Below are 22257 nucleotides of genomic sequence, written 5' to 3' on the forward strand. Positions count from 1 at the left end.
ATAACAACAAAATAATCCTAATGAAATTAAATTATTTAAATTTCTTTGATAAAGTTAATATTCCATGGAATTAACATAAATAAATAAATAAATAATCTTTAAAATATTTGTAAGGATTTTATGTATAAAAAATATAATATTTTAAAATATTGAAAGAGAACCATAATACAAATACCTCTCATTTACTATGTAGACACTTTCAAGAACTAGTCTATAATACTTTCAATAATTTCTTCTTGAAAATATTATATTCAAGCTAAAAATATTATTATTATTAATACTATATTTTTAAGAATTAAATAAATATTTTTAATTATTAAGAAATTATATGAAGGATAAAAATTATAGTAATATTTTATAATGTAAAATAAACCACTTCTAATTTATTTAATACTAATGTCAATTCTAAAAACAATTACAAAATAAGTGTTTTTGAAACAATTCATAAAATTATTAAAATTGATAATATTATATATTATTTTTATCTAAAAGATCTGTTTTTACTAATATTTCTAACTTTTTAGTATATATAATTAAATTTTAAAAATTAATATATAAATCAATTAAATGAATATTTTTATAATACTTTGACTAATTGAATCTATTTTTTAATATATTAAATCTCATTATAATACTATTTTAAATTTTCTTTAATATAAAAGAATTTTATAAAATTATAAAAAAAGAATTTAAAATAACCATGAAGTTTTAGAAAATAGTAATTTTTTAAAAAAAAATACGATAAAATTGATTTTTTTTAATTCTAATTTATAAATTCTTTAACCTGAATAAAACTATAAAGTATTTTTTCAAAAAACTTGATAATTTAAAAATTCAATTAATAAGATTATCAAATTAGAGTATGAAGTATTAAGAACATCTTTTGAAAACAACTTTCAAATTTCTATAGCTATTATATTAGGACTAAATATGAAGTAAAAAAAAACCTACTAAAAAATATTTATCAAATCTAATTTATAAACTTATTAAGACTTAAAAGTAAAATAAATATATCAATTGATTATTCATCCTTGCAAAGCTTAACAAATGTCATTGATAAATTCCTTTCAAAAAAGTTATATTTTCCATTTCATTTGATAAGGACGTCAATCTTGATCAACCCCTCAAATGAATTGTTATTAAACAAGAAAGATTTGCTGAGTAATTTGTCAAGCCTATGAAATTAGAAAACATTCTCAAAATAAGTGTTGTCAAAAAAAAAATTTGCTAAGCTTATCAAGCTTAACCAATGTCTTTATTCAAGTATTCTAAATATGCCAATTTTTAAACCTTGAAATAATTTTTATCCACCTTGCCATTTTAGATGAGACACTTAATTCAAACATTGTCTAAAAAGAAAGATTTGCCAATCCTTTGACAACCTTCTCAAGCTTGAACAACCATTCAAATAAAGTTCTTCCAAAGAAGAAATATTAGTTGATTCATTTGGCAAGCTTGTCAAGCTTGAGCACCCAATCAAAAAACGTTTTTTCAAAGAAGAAAGATAAGTTAATTCATTTCACAAGATTGCAAGGCTTGAGCAACTACTTAAATCAAGTCCCTTCAAAGAAGAAAGATTTGCCAATTCATTTGGCAAGCTTCCAAGACTTGAATAACTATTCAAATTAAGTCTTGTTAATGAAAAAAGACTTGTTAATTCATTTGGCAAGCTTGTCAAGCTTGAGCAACTACTCAAATTAAGTTCTTCCAAAAAAGAAAGATTTGCCAATTCATTTGATAGGCTTTTCAAGCTTGAGCAACCACTCAAATTAAATTCTTCCAAAGAAGAAAGATTTGTAAATTTATTTGGCAAGCTTGTCAAGCTTGAGCAATTATTCAAATAAAATTTCTTCAAAGAAGAAAGATTTGCCAATTTATTTGGCAAGCTTGTCAAGCTTGAGTAACCATTGAAATAAAGTACTTTTAAAGAAGAAAGATTTTCTAGTCCATTAGGTAAGCTTGTCAAGCTTGAGCAACCACTCAAATAAAGTCTTTCCAAAGAAGAGAGATTTGCCAATTCATTTGGCAAGCTTGTTAAGCTTGAGCAACTACTCAAATAAAGTCTTTCGAAAGAAGAGAGATTTGCCAATTCATTTGGCAAGCTTGTCAAGCTTGAGCAACCACTCAAATTAAGATCTTCCAAAGAAGAAAGATTTTCCAATTCATTTGGCAAGCTTATTAAATTTGAGCAACCACTCAAATTATGTTCTTTCAAAGAAGAAAGATTTGCCAATTTATTTTGCAAGATTGTCAAAATTGAGCAATCACTCAAATCAAGTCTTATCAAAGAAGAAATATTTGCTAATTCATTTGGCAAGCTTATCAAGCTTGAGAAACCACTCAAATAAAGTTCATCCAAAGAAGAAATATTTGCAAATTGATTTAGCAAGCTTGTGAAGCTTGAGCAACCACTCAAATGAAGTTTTTTCAAAGTAGAAAGATTTATCAATTCATTTGGCAACCTTGTCAAGCTTGAGTAACCATTGAAATAAATTAATTCTAAAGAAGAAAGATTTGCTAGTTCATTAGGTAAGCTTCTCAAGCTTAACCAACGATCCAAATAAAATTTCTTCAAAGAAGAAAGATTTATCAATTCATTTAGCAAGCTTGTCAAGCTTGAGCAACCACTCAAATAAAGTCTTTCCAAAGAAGAGAGATTTGCCAATTTATTTGGCAAGCTTATCAAGCTTGAGCAACTATCTAAATTAAGTCTTGTCTAAAAAGAAAGATTTCCCAATTCATTTGACAAACTTGTCAAACTTGAGCAACCACCCAAACTAAGTCTTGTCAAAGAAGAAAAATTTGCCAATTCTTTTGGTAAATTTGTCAAATTTGAGCAACCACTTAAATTAAGTTCTTTCAAAGAAGAAAGATTTTCCAATTTATTTTGCAAGCTTGTCAAACTTGAACAATCATTCAAATCAAGTCTTAACAAAGAAGAAATATTTGCTAATTCATTTGGCAAGCTTGTCAAGCTTGAGCAACCACTCAAATAAAGTTCATCCAAAGAAGAAATATTTGCTAATTCATTTGGCAAGCTTGTCAAGCTTGAGCAACCACTCAAATGAAGTTTTTTCAAAGAAGAAAGATTTGCGAATTCATTTGGCGACCTTGTCAAGTTTGAGCAACCACTCAAATTAAGTCTTTTCAAAGAAGAAAGATTTGCCAATTCATTTGGCAAGCTTGTCAAGCTTGAGCAACCACCCAAATCAAGTTCTATCAAAGAAGAAAGATATGCCAATTTATTTGGCAACCTTGTCAAGCTTGAGCAACCACTCAAATCAAGTCTTGTTAAAGAAGAAATATTTGTTAATTCATTTGGCAAGCTTATTAAGCTTGAGCAACCACTCAAATTAAGTCTTTTTAAACAAGAAAGATTTACCAATTCATTTGGCAAGCTTATCAAGCTTGAACAACAATGCAAAAAATTCCTTCCATACAAGAAAGATTTGTCAATTTATTTGGCAACCTTGTCAAGCTAAAGCAATTATTTAAATAAAGTTTTTTTAAAGAAGAAAGATTTGCCAATTCATTTGGCAAGCTTATCAAGCTTAAGCAACCATTCAAATAAAGTTCATCCAAAGAAGAAATATTTGCTAATTCATTTGGCAAGCTTATCAAGCTTGAGCAACCACTCAAATTAAGTTTTTTCAAAGAAGAAAGATTTGCCAATTCATTTGGCAAGCTTGTCAAGCTTAAACAACCACCCAAATCAAGTTCTATCAAAGAAGAAAGATGTGCCAATTCATTTGGCAAGCTTGTCAAGCTTGAGCAATGATGCAAAAAAATTCCTTCCAAAGAAAAAAGTTTTGTCAATTTATTTGGCAATCTTGTCAAGTTAGAGCAATTATTCAAATAAAGTTTTTTTAAAGAAGAAATATTTGCCAATTCATTTAGCAAGATTATCAAGCTTGAGCAACCACTCAAATCAAGTCTTGTCAAAGAAGAAAGATTTGCTAATTCATTTGGCAAGCTTGTCAAACTTGAACAACCACTCAAATCAAGTTCTTCCAAAACAGAAAGATTTGTCAATTTATTTGGCAACCTTGTCAAGTTAGAGCAATTTTTCAAATAAATATTTTTTAAAGAAGAAAGATTTTCCAATTCATTTGGAAAGCTTATCAAGCTTGAGCATCCACTCATATTAAGTGTTTTTAGAGAATTTAAGTTTGTCTATTCTTTTGACATTATTTTTAAAGTTTTTTTATTAAGTATTCTCATGTTTGTTAAATTTTTAAGATTTTTAAAGGCTTTTTGTAATACTTTGAGTTCAATATTTCTTTCTAAATCAAGTCTCATTAATATATTAATTGTACATAGTATTCTAGGTAGTATTTCACTAAAAATAAATCTTATTAGACTTAATATTGTCAATTCTTCAAATACTTTCTAAAACTCGTTGTTGCATATTGCAAAAGGTAGTTTTATTCTATTTTCATGATATCCGAAATCATAATTGTAATAATTATTTCTTAATAACAAAAATTTCAATTTATTTGTATTTTTTACCAATAACATAAGTATTTTGAAGATATCTTCACTTTGCTTAGAATTAATATTACATACAAGTATTCGTAGACAGCAAAAGTGTAATTCTTTCATAATAAACCTTTTCAAGATATCTTTCATATTATAATTAATAATTATACCTTCCAACTAATCAACATGACAAAAAAATAATTAGAAATTATAATCTACAACTTTATCAAGTATTTAAATCATATACAAATCTCTAAGTATTTCATATTATAATACATAAATAATGTAAATTTATTCTTAATAAAAATTAAAATATCTTCTACTCTACTTCTTAAAATTATTTATTTCACGTCAATAATTTTATTTAAGTTATTCTACCACTATTTGAAAGTATTACCTTTGTTGTTATTCCATACACTGGAATCATATTTGCATTCCAAATTCGTGTATCTTTATATTCTTTTTCTTCTTCAACAATCTTCCACCCTATATCTTGTAATTGATCATGTACTTTTATTACTCCATCTTTTTCTATTTTTATCATTGATTGATGAACCAATATATCCAAAATAATACTTGCATATTGCTTTTCAACCCCACTTTTCTTATTGCTCCATATTTGTATTACAGTATCTTTCATTGTCCCACCCCAATCCACATTGGTACAAAAAAAATAACATATGTCCAAAAACATATTCTTTTCCTTAGCTTTTAAGGCATCAAAACTTATCTTCAAAACAATCCATAGCTTATAATCACTATTTTCTTCATCTCCATCCAAATCTCTTCATCTCCTTAACTTTTGCAAAGCTCTTTCTCAACATCTCAACCTCTTATGTCCTCCTAAACATGACCCCAAAACTTTCAAACTTAAGGGTAGTCCATTACAAGATCTTACAATCTTGTTTCCAACCTCAATAAGTTCTTTAGGCAATTTATCATCATCCCTACAAGAATAAGCTATAAACAACTTCAAACTCGCATCTTTGTCAAGTTCTTCAACATCAAATTTATGAATCTTTGTAGGGTAGCCTTTTACCACCCTCAATTTCGAGTTGTCACAATTAATATGCTACCTTTGTTAGAATGTAGAATATCCATAAGTACTACATTATTGATTTGACTCTTGTCTTTCATATCATCTAAGACCAACATGAACTTTTTGCTCATCAATAATTCTTTCATCATAGCTTGTGCTTCTTCTAAATTCTTAGGTGTTGATTGAAAGTTTAGCTCGTCCAAAACTTTGCAAATTATTGAAAGACCATCATCCTTCTTTTGAATACTTTCAATAAACATGATACATTGTACATATGTCGCATGGTATCAAATGTAATCTTTGCTAATGTAGTCTTTCCAATTCCACCCATTCCAACAAAACACAACACATTTATTCCTTCTTTGTATAGTTGTTTGATGTTTGACAAATGTTGTTCTATACCCTATTCAAATAATCAAATCACAATGTTATCAAAATGTACAATTTGTGCCATAATTTCTAAAAAAATAATCTAATAACATATTCATATTTTGACAAAAAGACTTCATTAAAGTACACATATTTGAATGTGTAGATCTTAGAATCAAACAAATCAATCCAACACATATATCACATCAAGTCTCAAATATGAGATTTACTAATGCATCAACTATATGCACATCTTTTGATTTATTCCTTTTAAGATCTTTCTTAAATGCTTCAAAATAAGGTGTTTTGGCTACATCAATTCCCATCAAGAGTTTTTTCTTCAATGTTGTGAGTCTCTTACAAATGTTTGCAAAACTTGGTCTTTGTGAAGGATCCATAATCCAACATTTTTCAATCAATTTACTAAGATCATCACTATTTGAAGGTAACTTTAGTCTTTCACCTTTTTCAATTATTCTTAATAATTCTTTTGTAGTATTTACACCATCAAATGGATCTTCACCTGAAAGAATCTTAGAACATATCATTGCAAAAGAATATACATCTGCTTCAAAAGAACTTGTCTTTATTGATTCCATTGTACATTTTAATATCTCTGGAGTATATATCTTAAAGTTCCATATAAATGTGTAAATTTTTTATCTTTTGGATTCCTTCCTACATTGATCTTTGAACAACCAAAATCAATCAACTTCACAATAGCATATTAAAAATCATTATTAGATTCACCATCTATAATATTAAGTAGTATATTATCCGGCTTTAAACCTCGATGTGCAATTTGCATGTCATAAAAATAACACATTCCTCTTGCAATTTGGTAAATAATATCAAAAAGAAAGTAATATGGCATTGATCTTTTGGCCTCCAATAAATTGCTCAAACTTCTTTGCATTAACTCCATCACCAAGTATACTTTTTCTCTTGAGTTGTTCATTGTTGAAGACTCTCCATTTTCATATGCAGTACTTTTTGCAACATAGTAATATGTGATCAAGTTTGGATGGCTCGTACTAGCTAAGATACCTACTTCTTTCAAGAACATATCATTCCAACTAGCATCCATTACTTTTGTTACAGTTGCAAGTCCAAACCACTTTGATTCATGAACTTTTCCAAATGCACCCTTCTTTATAATTTTTCCAAGCTCTAAACTTTTGATATCACTGGATACTTCTAAAGAATCCATTTTTCCACCTTCTATACGCCATAAGTCTTTTAATCTTACTAATAGATAGTTTGTCAATTCATGATCTTTAAATTGAATATCTTTATATATATAGTCCAATCTTTTGAGAAGTTCTTCACCATCATGTTTAACTTCTTCATAAGTAGAAACATCAAACAATATAGGTATTATGTTCATCTTTTTGGGACACTCCTTTGAAATTAGATCAATTCCTACATCATAGCAAGTCTTCAAGTCCCCTAATAACTATCGAAACATTTCTTTGTTTCCCATTTGAAAGATACTTGCTTCACACCATCGTTCTTGCACACAAGCTTTTATTAACTTGTATATCTTTCATATTATAAATTGAAGTTCACAAAATAAAATTTTATACTCACTTCTATTATTGCTACAAGTGCTCAAATCTTCAAATACTTTAATAACATGGCCAAGTGGTTTGCAAATATTTGAACATTGTTTTCTATTGAATACAACTTTAGTCTTTAATAATACCTTCACTTCTTGATTGTAATTGTAGCATTGAATAAGCACATTTCCAATATCAACTTCTCTTGCTTTGAATACAACTCCAATATACTCCACAAACTTATTATAAAACTCCATAGCAAGTGCAAATCCTAATGTACAACAAGCAAATAGAAACCTCCATATTACTAAGAGATGCTTCATAAACATCTTTATAACATAGGCCATGGCAAATATTTGAATAGTATATATAATTCCCCTTCAATCATATAAATAAAACCTTGTTACATATTTTACAACATTTCAATAAATATTGAGCATAAAAAAAAAGGTCTTCAACATAACAAAAATGTTACTAATAAACTTCATGTAGATTAAATGAATCTCTAATTGTTAACTTTTTATGGTTTGTTTATTGTTAATTATTTTTCTCTTATTATTTTCTATATGACAAGGATTCCCATATATATATATATATATATATATATATAGACATTCATCTCAAACATCTCATCATCTACACAAAATTAATTTGAATGATGTCCATACCTCAAAACAAGACTAGCAATTGATTCTTGAGTACATTCCTATGCTTATTCATGCAACCATAGATTCTTGAAATGTTCTTTGATTGCCACAAACCTTCACACAAAATCACAATATACATTAACAAAACTTACTTATATGTAAGTTATTATACATACTTCAATCAAACATAATTGTTTCATATCTTAGATAAAGATTATGCTAGAATATTTTCTCATTGCACCATCCATCTTTGAATAATTAATTGATAATAATAATTTTTGACATTTTATTGTAAATTCAATATGCCATAAAAATACTCTGTTCAAAATGTCACCTCCTCTTATTACGTTTATAAGCTTTTTTTTCTCCAATCCTTTGTGTTTCCTAAACCACTCATTATACAAATACAAATGACACCAATAAAGTAATGAATCAATGAAAAGTCCACCCTATAAAACAATTGGCTCAATCCTCAAAATGGACAAAGAATCTTCTTAGAAGTTTGAAGTTAGAAGTTTGAAGATGTTCTCACCATAGAATATGGTGTCTTCCGTCCTTTAAATCATTATAAAAGTGTTCCGTCCTTTAAATCATTCAAATCAGCTCTTATCTCCCAATTCGATTGCACACAAGCCTAGCCAAGATACAATTATTATATGCTGTTCAATACACCGTCATCTTCTTGACAATCTTCATCCATGAAGCAGGAAGCCGGAATTACAAAATTAACTAACAAACAAACAAATATTAAGTGCATATCAACGCAAGAATGCCAGATAGCCCAAGTTCATGGCAAAAAAAAACTTCCGCTAGATTGACATCATAAGTTAAAGTATCTACAATATTCAATCTTCTTAAAGACCCAAAACCTCTTGATTGTTCACGCGCTTGCATAGGATACACCAAACATGAGCTTACGATCAAGCCTATTGTCTAGCTTCCGTTCATCACCTCGAGCACTATATTCGAAACATAGAAAGCCATCAAAACAATCTAGGAACCAAAGAAAAACCACATGATTACCTACCATCCAGTGCTCCTCGCTCTCACGTTGTTTGCATACGACGTTATCTGATAAGTGTCGTTCCGAATTGGACCTGTTGTCGATGGTGATCTTCCAGAACGTGTTCTTCCAGAAAGACGTGATCTTCCAGAACGTGTTACAAGTGAATGGAAGCTTGTACTCATTGGTTGGTTCGGACAACCGCAGTTATGCTTCAGGTATTCCTCTTCAAAGGTGAAAGTGCTGTTTTTTGCTACTTATCTCAGATATTTGTGACACTTAGCTCTTACGAAAGAGATTCCTGCAGTCGCTTCTGTGTCATCCTTCTTGTTGTGATTGATCGGTGACACTGGAGAAATTTCCTATCTCGAGGCAGCTGGTGGGTAGACTCTGATAACAAGCCCGGTGAAGCTCGTCGGGAGGTCACCAAATCTGAGTACGACGTCCTTCTGACAGTTCAATCAAGAGCATTGCAAGTGTAATGTAATCTCCGACTAAAGTTCAGTATTACCTGCAGTGGAAGAGCTCCAGGTCAGATCTTCTGTTGAGAACACTGAGTCTTTCAAGATATATGACACAAAACAGATTGAGAATATTAAGTCTTTCAAGACATATGACACAGAGAGATTGCAACTGTGAGTCATAGAAAGCTCACTCCTCAAAATGGACTAAGAATCTTCGTAGATGAACAAGTTTGAAGATGTTCTCACCATATTCCAGGTTGTAGAAGTCTTCCGTCCTTTAAATCATTCAGAACAGCTCCTATCTCGAAATTCGATTGCACACAAGCCTAGCCAGGATACACTTGTGATGTGCTGTTCAATGCGCCGACATCTTCTTGACAATCCTCATCCCTGAAGCTGGAATTTCGAAAATAATAAACACACAAAAAAATACTGAATACACATCAACGCAAGAATGCCAGATAGCCCAAGTCCCTAGCAAAGAAATCGGACTTCCGCTAGATTAACATCATAAGTTACAGTATCTACAATATTCAATATTCATAAAAAACCTAAAACCTCTTGATTGTTCACGCGCTACACACAAACACAGGACTTACAGAATGTAGTCAACATTGGTATCAGAAGTGAGATTAAAAACAACAAAGGATTTGTCCGGCTTGGGTGACCAACTGCAAGTGATAGAAGATGGTGAGAGGAAGCGGAAAACAACACAAGAAGAAAGAAAGAAAAGCAAAAAAACGAAGTAGTATCCTGGATCGGCTTATCTCAGACGATTCGAGTGAATTGAAATAGTATCGTTAGATGTTGAGTTGGAACCCTGTTTTCATTGCCGAGGCCTAATTGTTTGCAGAGTGAAAATGCGTCGTTTTGCCATCGTTACCCTCAACTTCAAATATGAATGTATATGTTTTCCACTTTGCAATTGCCTCGACAACTTCTTTGTTGTTTTTGCATGATAATACAGCGTTTTGTGCAACCGTGAGTATTGAATGTTTTCTAATGCATTTTTGCCAATGTATTTCGTGATTTGTTTGTGGTCTTTAGTCACATTCGTGGTTCGATTCTCATCAAGCTCACGTTTTATATAATGAAGGAGTGAACTGCACACTGTAAGAAAAGCAAAAAAGCACACCACATTTTTATTTTCAATTTTTCATTTCGATTGACTTGATAATAAATAAATCTATGTTTAAATTTAATGTATGTGGAAATTAAATTATATTGTAATGAAAATAGTTTCAAGAGCTTCTTAAGCAAAATGGTAAAAAAATATCTAATACTACCAATGCTAAAAAGAGTCATTCAGGATCTAATAGTATGTATGTTTGCAGTTAAATTAAGGCTTAATCATTTTACCTATGTTTCATTTAACAAAAAAAAAACAATAATGTTGATTAACAAAAACTATTTTATTGATTTGATAATGCTTTAAAGATCAATATTTTTTAAATAAAGTATTGAAGATTTGTGAAGTTAACAAATGTAGCCAAATATTCCACAACAAACATACCATAGAAAGTAAGAATAATAATAATAATAATATTGGATAAAAATATTAGGAATATATAAATATTCTTTATATATATACATACATATACATACAAATAAAATGGCTATGCATCAATTTCATGTATAATATATTACATATCACATGCTCAATATACATACATGTATAAAAGCAATGGAGCAAGAATGTTAAAATAATGAGTATAAAAAGAAGGCCAAGGCCAATTATTTCTTAGTAGTTTGGTAAAAATGGTAATAAAAAAAATAACTACCGTGTTAGAGTTAGATGGCTATGGATACTTATCTTAATTCTTTTAGTACTTATGTAATATATTTACTTAAATTCACATTGAAATCTCAATACAATTAATCTTTATTAAACCATGTTACACACCAATATGTAATATATGCAGTAACATTTCACTCCATTTACATGAACTTCTTTATTTCTCTTTTAATATTTTCATCGAGAACAACAATTGTAGTTTTATTCAAGTCACTAACTTCATTAAGAACAAATAAAATTTAAAATATCATTCTACTATATTTTTTAGATTAAAATATATATATATATATATATATATATATTTTTTTTTACATTTATATATATCAATGTATTATCTACACCATCACTTTGTGCAAAAATTAATCATTTTTTTTGATGGATGCATTATTAAGAAAAAATAAAATAAAATAAAAACCAAATTAAGATATTTTAAAGTTTATCTCAAAAACCATACATTTGTGTTATCACAATTCTTACTTATCTTGTTATTATTATTAATATTAGTATATTTTTTTTCAAATAAAAGCCGTATTTCAAAAAATGTTTCAAAACACACTTACTAAAGAATCCAATATTCTAATTCTACTTGATCCAAATTCTATAATACATCTCTAAAATGAAAGAAAAACAAGAAATAAGTATAGTCATCAAGCAAATAGGGAGCTACAAAAGTAAATTCTTATCTTTTCAGTAATTGAGATTAATTACAATATCCACAAAAATAATTTAATTATAGATTTAAATCAAAGATGGCACTATTATTTAGAAGATACTTCTGATCTAATAACTATTCATATAAATCATAAGGACCTCAAGTATTTAATGGTAGGCTATGTTTTAAATTATTGCCAAGTCTGTTGTAGCATATCTTTGTCAAGATTTATATTTAATATTATTTATTGACAAAAAAAAAACAACAAGTTTTATCAAACATCTTTTTTAGATGTTTTTATCTTGCATCAAAAGAAGAAAATGATACTTTTGATCAACAACAAATTATTCTTTTGAAGCCAATGCAATTTCATTTTTGAGTAATAAAATCAATATTAATTATTAATACAACTTTTTTTAATCAAGTCCAATTAAGTATGTCCTCAAAATATTCTTTTTTATAATATTAAAAATAATCTATTTAAATTTTATTATACTTTCAAGTTTGAATTTAAAAACAATCTACTTTATTTTGAAAAAATCTTATATATTCTAAAATATAAAGCACAACTACATGCTTTTCAAGCTTATCATAATTTTCCAACAATAGAAAATTTTGGATATAATAAGTCCTTGGAATTAACTTCAAATGATTTTTCATGGCTTCAAATATGGAAGGCAATTAAAGACTTTGTACAAACATGATGTTTGTGATATTTGTTCAAGATCAAAAAACTCCTCATTATTAACCTTATGGACTTCTTTAATCATTGCTAATATCAAAACAAGTACAATCTTTTATTTTTATGGATTTTATCATAGATCTTTTGATCTCAAGTTCATATGATTTTATATTTGTGATTGTACATGACATAGTACTTTAAGAAAATATTAATTGTATGCTCATATCTAGCTCTATTTCATCAATCTAACTCAATGCAAGGACTTAGTTTTTTTTTGTATATTGACACACTAATCTATTATTTTTATTAGTGCCATAGGGTGGATTTATATGATTCCATGTCCTATTATATCATTCAATCATATGTAGTAAACCAGTTGGTAATGAAAATATTCATAAAATCATATTTGATAAACATATTAATTAAAATAAAATATGTATTGATTGTATCTATATATATAATTATAAATTAAAATATTTTTATTATAACATTGACATGTATTTTGTTACAATGAAATTTTGGTATATTTGTTTAATATTTTTTAAACTTAGTTAAATTTTTTATATATAATAATTATATAAATATATGTAACTTTATTTAAGAATAATATATAAAAAGATAAATAAAAATATTTAAAAAATATATAGATTTATATAATTTTTATTACTTAAAATTTGTATTAACAATACTTTCATATTCAAATAATTGCAAAATTACAAGTGCATTACTACTAAATTATTAATCCACATAAATAAAATAGTGATGTTTAAATTTGATAAAGTTTATTGATAGGTAAAAATATCAAATCCATATATAGTCTTATTTTTGTATTACTTTGTATTCAAATTCACACATTAATATTTTATAATTTTCTTGCTAAAATATGTATTAATTTAATAATTAATACATATAATTAATACATATTAATTAATCAATAATGACTAAAAATAACACTCAATTTTTTTGCCATTTTTATAAGTTATTCCTATGGTATATAATAAATATGTTACAAAAATAGAAAAATTAATTAAATTAAATAGATTTAAAATTTAAAACTTAAAGAAAATATTATTTTATTTTGATTCTTATACAAAACATGTAATGCAAGTGCTATTATCTTTTATAAGTCCACAAATCTATAAAGATAAAAAATCAATATTTTATTAAATAAAATTTAAAAAATAATAATATTTATATAAATTATATTCAAAAGAATAATTTTTTGTAAGTTCTTTTATAAATTTAATGAACAAGAATTCATCTAAAGGTATTCAAATGTGAACAATATATATATATATATATATATATATATATATATATATATCCTTCTTCTTCTTATCTTTGCTTTATTTTTCAAACATTATTGTTATCTTCTACCAACAAGTGTCAATTCTCCAATTATACCATTGCATATTACTCTTGCTTTGGATACCACATCTTTAATTTGTGCATAGTTATGTTCTGAGTGCCATAAGACTTTTGTGTGAGTTTAAAAAACCTAATGGATATGGAAAATTAAGGCAAAAAAAAAGAAAATGAGAAAGAAAGAGAGTAAGTAGAAAGATCAACCTTGTTGTTGAATCATCTCAAGGTTGCTTTGAATTCAAAATAACACAATTCAATGCTATTCATAATAATGTCACAAAGAGCTTGGCTCATGTCTCTTTTGAGAGAAACCACATTGAGATTGTTTATTTTCTACTTTTTCTTCTTCTTTTCTTTGCTATTCTATTTTCAGAGTTGAAAGCTTTATCATTTATTTTTTTATTTTTTTTATAAATTAATCTTAATTGCTTTTTCCATCCACTTACAAGATTTTATAGTGGCATTACTAACACCATATTTACGTCCTAGTTTTTGGTTCTTATATCCAACATTTTCCTATTTACTATGATTAATCCCCATATTGGCATTCAAGTCACGTGATGTCTAAAAGTGATGCATAGAATAAAACCTCTCTATAAATCTAGTATATTTGATAGGTTGATAGTCACTTGCACTCTCTGATTTTATGAAAGGTGTCACTAAAATACTTGCATGGATAATAAGTTGCATCTCAATGGTGAAGTGAGTTTCACTATATATATATATATATATATATATATATACACATATATATATTTTGTGGTTGTAATTTTCATAGAAAATGGATATCTTCCTTATAAGATAATATTTTGTGAAATATTTTATTAGTCAATAAATAAATTTGATATTTTTATAATGCGTCAAGTAAATTTTTAAAGGAACAAAATCAACATGAGAGAACATTAAGATTTGATAAGTTTGGCATAGAATTCAAGCATAATAATTTATTTATTAAATATTTCATTAAAACAGTGAGTTAATTGATTTGAAGAACCTCTTGGATTTTTAATTGGATATTTAAAAATTCTTTAGGATTTATAAAAGATAATAAACCAATCAATTATTATCTCTTAAGGCTTCTTCCATAAGATTCTTGTAGATGGCTTTTGATTGCCAAAGATAAGAATAATGCTAATTGCTATTATTATAATTTTTAAAAATCAACATCAAGTCCAAATGTTCCAAATTAAATAACATCACTTATTTAATTAACTAAATAATGTAAAGATTTGTAAATTTATTTAACAATCTTATTAAATTTAAGAAACTAATCAACTAAAGTATTATCAAATAAGAAAGATTTTTTAATTCATTTGGCAAGCTTGTCAAGCTTAAGAAACCATCTTTAGAATTTTCCAATAAGATCTTTCTATATAGCTTTTAATTGCCAAGGATAAGAATGATGTTAATTATTATTATTATAATTTTTAATTATATATATATATATATATATATATATATCAACATCAAGTCCAAATATTATTACGAATAAGAATATATTACTTATTCAACTGTCTAAGTAATGTGAAGATTTACAAAATTATATAGCAATCTTGTCAAGCTTGAACAATCACTCAAATTAAATTTTGTCGAAGAAGAAAGATTTTTCAATTCATTTGGCAAGCTTTTTGAATTTAAGAAACTACTTGAATTAAGCTATGTCAAAGAAGAAAGGTTTTTTAATTTATTTAGTAAGCTTATCATGCATGATCAGCCATTAAAATTAAGCCATTTTAAAGAAGAAAGATTTTTCAATTTATTTGATAAGTTTGTTAAGCTTGAAAAAAATATAAATATAATATGGTTAAAGAAGAAAGATTAGCCAATTTATTTGATAAGCTTATCAAACTTGAATAACTATGTAAAAAAAAATCTTTTTAAAAAAAAAAGATTTATTCAATTATTTGATCAGCTTGTTAGACATGAGTAACTACCTAATGAAAATTCTATCAAAGAAGAAATATTTTCTAATTCATTTGACAAACTTATCAAGTTTGAGCAACCAATCAAATGAAGCCATCTCAAAGAAGAAAGATTTTCCAATTTATTTGGTAAGCTTGTCAAGCTCAAAGTATGACATAAATTAAGTTCTTTCCAAAAAGAGACATTTTTTAATTCATTTGGGAAGCTTATTAAGCTTGAGTAATAACTCAAACCAAATATTTTCAAAGAAGTGAAATTTTCTAATTCATTTAGGTAGCATGTGTTATAGATATATATAGGTAATTTAGTAAATACTTATATGATTAGGTAGAGGTAGGTAGAAATAGATAAAAGAAGATTAATTTCATAATATCTTTTAGAAAAGCTTTCTAGAAGCTTCATGACACTGCTTTGACTTTGTATGTACTTGTAGTTGATTGGTAGGTTAGAAACTTGGTCGACAAATTAACCATGTGTTGGTAGCTTGCGGAATAAGTTAATTATGTGGTGTACATATAAAAAACTTGCCTTGTAAGTTAAGATGCATATCTTACAAGTTAAGATACGTATCTTGCAAAGTCAATACCTTTTTCTTTTGTCTTATTACATGTTGTCATATTACATGGCGTTTGGTTTGAGAATACATCAAGCTCTTGGTTGTAGAAGACAAAAAAAAAATTGCAACAAGAAGTCCTAACAACTCTAATAGATTTTTAATTAAATTATAATTAAATATTAGTAAATATAATCAAATATCAATAAAATTCAATTAAAATTTCAAAAGAATTATAAAAGAAATATAAATAATTCTTAGAAATCTTTTTAAAAAATCAAAAAAAATAATATAGAAATTTAAAAAATATATATATATACTAAAATAGAAATCTTAATAAAATATTAAAATATAAACCTTAATTAAATCCTAGTCAAAATCTAGTCAAACCTTGGTCAAACCTTAGACAAATCTTAGTCAAATCTTGATCAAATCTTGGTCAAATCTTAGTCAAATCTTAATCAAATCCTAAATGGTCCTAACCAAATCCTAAACAAATCCTAATCAAACTCCAAATAAATACTAACCAAATCTTAATCAAATCTTAAATAAATCCTAGTCAAATCCTAAATAAATCTAATCAAATCCTAAAAAATCCTAGTCAAATCCTAGACAAATCCTAAATAAGCCCTAACCAAATTCTAAAAAAATCTTAAAAAAATTTTAGTCAAATTTTAATCAAATTCTAATCAAATCTTAAACAAACTCTAACCAAATCCTAAACAAATCCTAAAAAAATCCTAATCAAATCCTATCAAATTTTAATCAAATCCTAAACAAACCAAACCAAATCCTAAATCAAACCCTAAATCTTAACCAAATCCTAATCAAATTCTAAACAAACAAAACCAAACTCTAAACCAAACCCTAAATCTTAATCAAACCTTACACAAACCTTAATGAAATCCTAACCTAAACCAAATCCTAATCTTAAAAAAATCTTAAATCAACCCAAAATCCTAATCCTAACTCTAACCAAATCTTAATCCTAATCAAACCTTAAATCAACCCAAAATCCTAACCCTAATCCTAAATCGAATCCTAATCAATCCCAAGTAATTTCTAGAATAGATTTAAACCTCAATAACTAATGAATGAACTATTGATTTTAACTCAAATTTTGCACACTTCTTAACAATTAAATCGACAACAAGTACAAAAAACATTGAAAAAGATCAAAATTACCAAATAGACGATAACCTCAAAAATGTGCTTGGGTGTTGGCTGGCTTCCATCTCTAATCTTGATGCCAATCTCTTAGAGGCAATTATTCTTGATTGAAACATTACTTTTCTTCCAAAATTTATATACTTATTAGAAATTAAACTAATTATCTCTATAAAAAAAAATCCTCAATCTAACTGGCGGATTGATAGATATCTAAGAAAACCTCATTAGTCTTCAAAATCCTAAATTCCGAGACCATAATCTACAAAAATCTTCTTGCCTTTCAATCTAATCATTTGATCAAACCCAAATTCATAGCATAAATTAGCACAACTACATCCACAAACTTAGAAAATTTCACTTGTAGATCTATTGCCAAACTTATGAAATTTTCTAAAAAGTATCATCTATTTTATTTCACAAATTTAGAGTCATCCAAAACAAACCTTGACTTTGCAAAGCTCTTAAAAAGTCTATACACACTTAAATCACTCCATATTAACATTCAAAGAAATCTTATCAAGTTAGCTGCCAGATTTACTCTCCAATCTCCAAAAGAATCCTAGAATTGTCATTGAGGCTTGGTTTTGTATCTTGGGATCTCATTTTGACCCTGGTTGATAACCGGTCCTTTCTGAGTATTAACTCTTAGGTTTTTCAAATAATTTTTGCTACAAACTACTCTTAAATTCTTTTTGAAGATGTCTACATTTTTTGTTTTTCTAATCTACCTTATTTTGCTCTATATGTGCTCCTACGAAGTGAATAGAAGCCTACTTTGCAAAAGGCAATATTAACATCTTTAATTTTTCTACTCCTTGTCTATTATCTATTTTTCTAAGATAATTTTTTATAATATATTTAAAATAAGATCTTCAAAAATATGATATTTTCTTTATCTTTTCACATATTAGCCATTTTACATCACGATAATATAGGTCCTAGTTAAGAGTATATATAGATGTAAAAATAAAGCCTTTTTCACTCTTATCAATACCTTTCTAATCTTTAATCTTATTTTTAGACTTTCTAATCTTTTTGTTTTTGACAATAGCCATTCTAGTTCAATAATGTATCATCATTCAATGACTTTCTAGTTCTTTTTAGTATCATAAGAGTGTATTAAAGATTTCTTTCTTTAAGATTCATGTCCTTGACAGTTTGATAAGAATGCTAACTTATTATTTCTATCCTGTTTTAAAAGTGAGTGAATTACCCCGTTTCTATTGTTATGCTTTAAAGGTTACAAATTACCCATCTTTAAATAATTTTTTTTTTCTAATATTGATCTTTTTCTTAAAGAGAGTGAATTATCCCTCTTTGTAGAAATTTTCATTTGATGTTAGAGGTTACAAATTACTTTGTTCTAATTTAATTTTTTAAATTTATTTGAATTATCTATAAAAAAAAAGATTATGGATATTACTTTTAATAAAAAAAAAAAAGATTTACAACTATTATAAATCTTCATGAATTTGTCAATACTTTAAGAGTAGTAATTTTATATATTTCCAATGTGACTTATGAAAGTACTATTCCTATGCCTATGGAAGAAGTTTAGAATCTACGGTAAGAAGTTCTGTAATTGAAAGAAGCAAGTAGATCAACTTCACAACCCAATTGAATGAATTTTGTTTCTATAAGTATAAAGAGAACAAAAATTAGTATACTTAAGAAGTTTGATGGAATAAGATCAAAATTTTGAGGATTTTTGTAATAAGCCAAGCTCTATCTAAAATTGCATTCCTTCTAATACCTCAATGGATTTACTCAAGTCAAATTCAAAAATTCACTTCTATCAGAAAGTATTCTATTTTAATTTGTACCTTTAATGGAAAAAGATTTGAGATTCCTTTATAATTTGAATTCATTCATAAAAGTGTTTATGGTCACAATTGGTGAAAATGATAAAAAAAAATAAAAATAACAAAGATCAAGTTCTTATCTTTGTAGCAAGGATCACAGTTAGCCACCATATATGCTAGTAAATTTCAAAATCTAACTTGCAATGTGGACTAAAATAATAAAGCTCTTATCAATCAATTTTGATATGGATTGAAGGATAATATCAAAGATTTATTACTAACAATGCCAAAGGTAGAATCTTTAAAATAATTTATTGCTCAAGCCATTGCATGTAATAATCAATTATTTAAAAGACATTAAGAACAAAGACTTGACTAAAGAAGAATAAATCAAATAATGACGACAAATTTTAAGTTTTCAAAAATACATTCATCAAATTCAAAACCAATACAAATTGATATAATACATATTAAAGATCATAATAGCAAAGTAATATTTAGTATAATAAGATCTCCATTCAATCCAATTATTTTAAGATTATCTTAGTTAAAAAAATATAATTCTTAAATAGTTTGGATTTCTTGTAATATTAATTTTTTTAATAATTTAATCCAAATTTTTGTTAATTAAGTAAAAATACATAAATCTAATACATCTAAACCTTTATTGGTAGGTGTGAGAGTTTTTAAGCATGCCGCAAAAGAAGGGCTATCTTTTTCTTCATATGTTATGTCCATTTTTGATGGTGAGAAGATGTCATGTGATGTTCTTAGCTAGCATCAAGATTTCTAAGATGTTTTTTAAAAAAAAGAATGTACATATTCTTCTAAAGTATCGTCTTTATGATTATTCCATTGTTCTTTACAAAAGAGCTCAACCATTATTTGGACCAATCTATAGCCTATCACAGAGCAAGTTGGTTGCATTCAAGGAATATATTAATGAGAACTTGATTAAAAATTTCATACATCATTTTAAATCTCCAATTGGGGCTCCTATCTTATTTGTGAAGAAAAAAGATGGATCTCTGCAAATGTAACTAGACTATCAAGGATTCAATAAGATCACCATTAAGAATAGGTATCCTCTATCTTTGATTTCAAGACTTTTTAATCAAGCTACGATTTATACAAAAATAGATCTACAAGAAGCATATAATCTAATATGCATTAAAAAAGGAGATGAATGAAAAATTATATTTTGAACCAAATATGGACATTTTGAATATAATGTCATGCCTTTTGGACTCATAAATGTATCAGCTACTTTTCAACATCTAATGAATGATGTCTTTTGAAAGTTTCTTGATGATTTTGTCATCTATTATTTGGATGATATCTTAATCTACTCTAAGAACATATAAGAGCGTGAAATTTATGTTTGTTTTGTATTATAAAAACTTAGAGATGCAAGATTATATACCAAGTTAGAAAAGTGTGTATTTTTTACTACTCAAGTTGACTTCCTAGGATATATCATTTCTATCAAAAGATTAATTCAATTGAAATCTTCAACATCCAAAGAAGATCCAGAGTATTATAAATTAAAAGCTTTCAAGAATAGTAAGAGACATGCAATGTTTTTTGAACTTTATTAATTACTATTGAATCTTCATGAAGAACTTTTCTCAAGTTGCAACTCCACTTATATATTTGACTTGTAAAGATAAACTTGAGTAGAATGAAAAAGCCAAAGTAATGTTTGATGCTTTAAAAAAAGAATTTACTTCTGCACTAATCTTATATTGCGTTGATTTCTCTAAAGCATTTTTCATGAAAATAGATGCATCAGACTTTGCCTTTAATATAGTATTATCACAAATAGAAGTAAATGATAAATTCCATCGAATAGCTTTTTATTCTAGAAAATTTTCAGTAGCCGAGATTAATTATGAGATTCATGACAAAGAACTCCTTGTAATTGTAGATTCATTTTAAGAATGGTATTATTATTTAGAAGGCACCTCGAGTCCAATCATAGTGTATTTAGATCATAAGAAACTCAAATATTTCATATCATTATATATTTTGAATTGTTGCGAAGTTCATTAGAGCATGTCTTTATCAAGATTTGATTTCAAGTTCACTTATCTATCTATAAAACAACAAGGTTTGTCAAACGCCCTTGCTAGATATTCTTATCTTGCACCAAAAGAAAGAAATGCATCTTTTGATGAAAAAAGAATAATTTTCTTGAAGCCAAAATATTTTCACCTTTAAGCAATAAAATCAACATTAATTGTTGATTTAATCTTTGTCAAGCAGATTCAATCAAATATGTCCTCTGATCTTTTTGTCCATAGTATTAAGAATAATTCTTCTAAGTCTCATAATACTTCCAAGTTTGAGCTTAAGAATAATCTATTTTATTTCAAGAGACGATTATACATTCCAGTAGATGGAACATGATTATGTGTTCTTTAAATTCATCATGATTTTTCAACAATCGGATATTTTGGATACAATAAGACTTTAGATTTAATATCAAAAGATTTTTGATGGCATAAAATGTGGAAGGCAATTAAAGACTTTGTAAAATCATGTGATATTTATTTAAGATCCAAAATTCCTCTCCATCAATTCTATGGACTTCTTTAGACATTACCTTTTGCAGAACAACTATAGACTTCTATTTTTATGGATTTTATTACAAATCTTTTAATCTTAGATTTATATGATTTTATATTTTTGGTAGTAGATTATTTTATTAAGATGGTATATTTTGTATCATGTACAAAATCTATCATATGTGAAG

The 22257-nt window shown here is 26.9% G+C and overlaps 1 protein-coding gene across 1 annotated transcript; it reads right to left on the reverse strand.

The window, feature by feature from the left end:
• Positions 1-4307: 4307 nt before the first annotated feature.
• LOC149987993 (disease resistance protein Roq1-like) lies at positions 4308-9077 on the reverse strand. Its single transcript, XM_090254505.1, has 3 exons — positions 9045-9077; positions 5745-5921; positions 4308-5551 (listed from the first exon to the last, which is right to left on the reverse strand). The coding sequence occupies exons 1-3, from the start codon at positions 9075-9077 to the stop codon at positions 5297-5299; spliced, it is 465 nt and encodes a 154-aa protein (XP_090110631.1). The 3' UTR covers positions 4308-5296.
• Between the last annotated feature and the right edge of the window lie 13180 nt (positions 9078-22257).

The sequence above is a fragment of the Physcomitrium patens genome, chromosome 12 (genome assembly GCF_059467195.1).
Source record: "Physcomitrium patens ecotype Gransden chromosome 12, ASM5946719v1, whole genome shotgun sequence".
Lineage (NCBI taxonomy): Eukaryota > Viridiplantae > Streptophyta > Bryopsida > Funariales > Funariaceae > Physcomitrium > Physcomitrium patens.

Bases quoted from the DNA above. Each gene is read 5' to 3' on its own strand.
- LOC149987993 (XM_090254505.1), bottom strand. From the start codon at position 9,077: ATGGCTTTCTATGTTTCGAATATAGTGCTCGAG. The intron at 5,922-9,044 runs GTGATGAACGGA...TTATTTGAATAG, and splicing joins TTTCGAATATAGTGCTCGAG to GGTATAGAACAACATTTGTC. The intron at 5,552-5,744 runs GTCTTTCAATAA...TAACAAAGGTAG, and splicing joins TATTCAAAAGAAGGATGATG to CATATTAATTGTGACAACTC.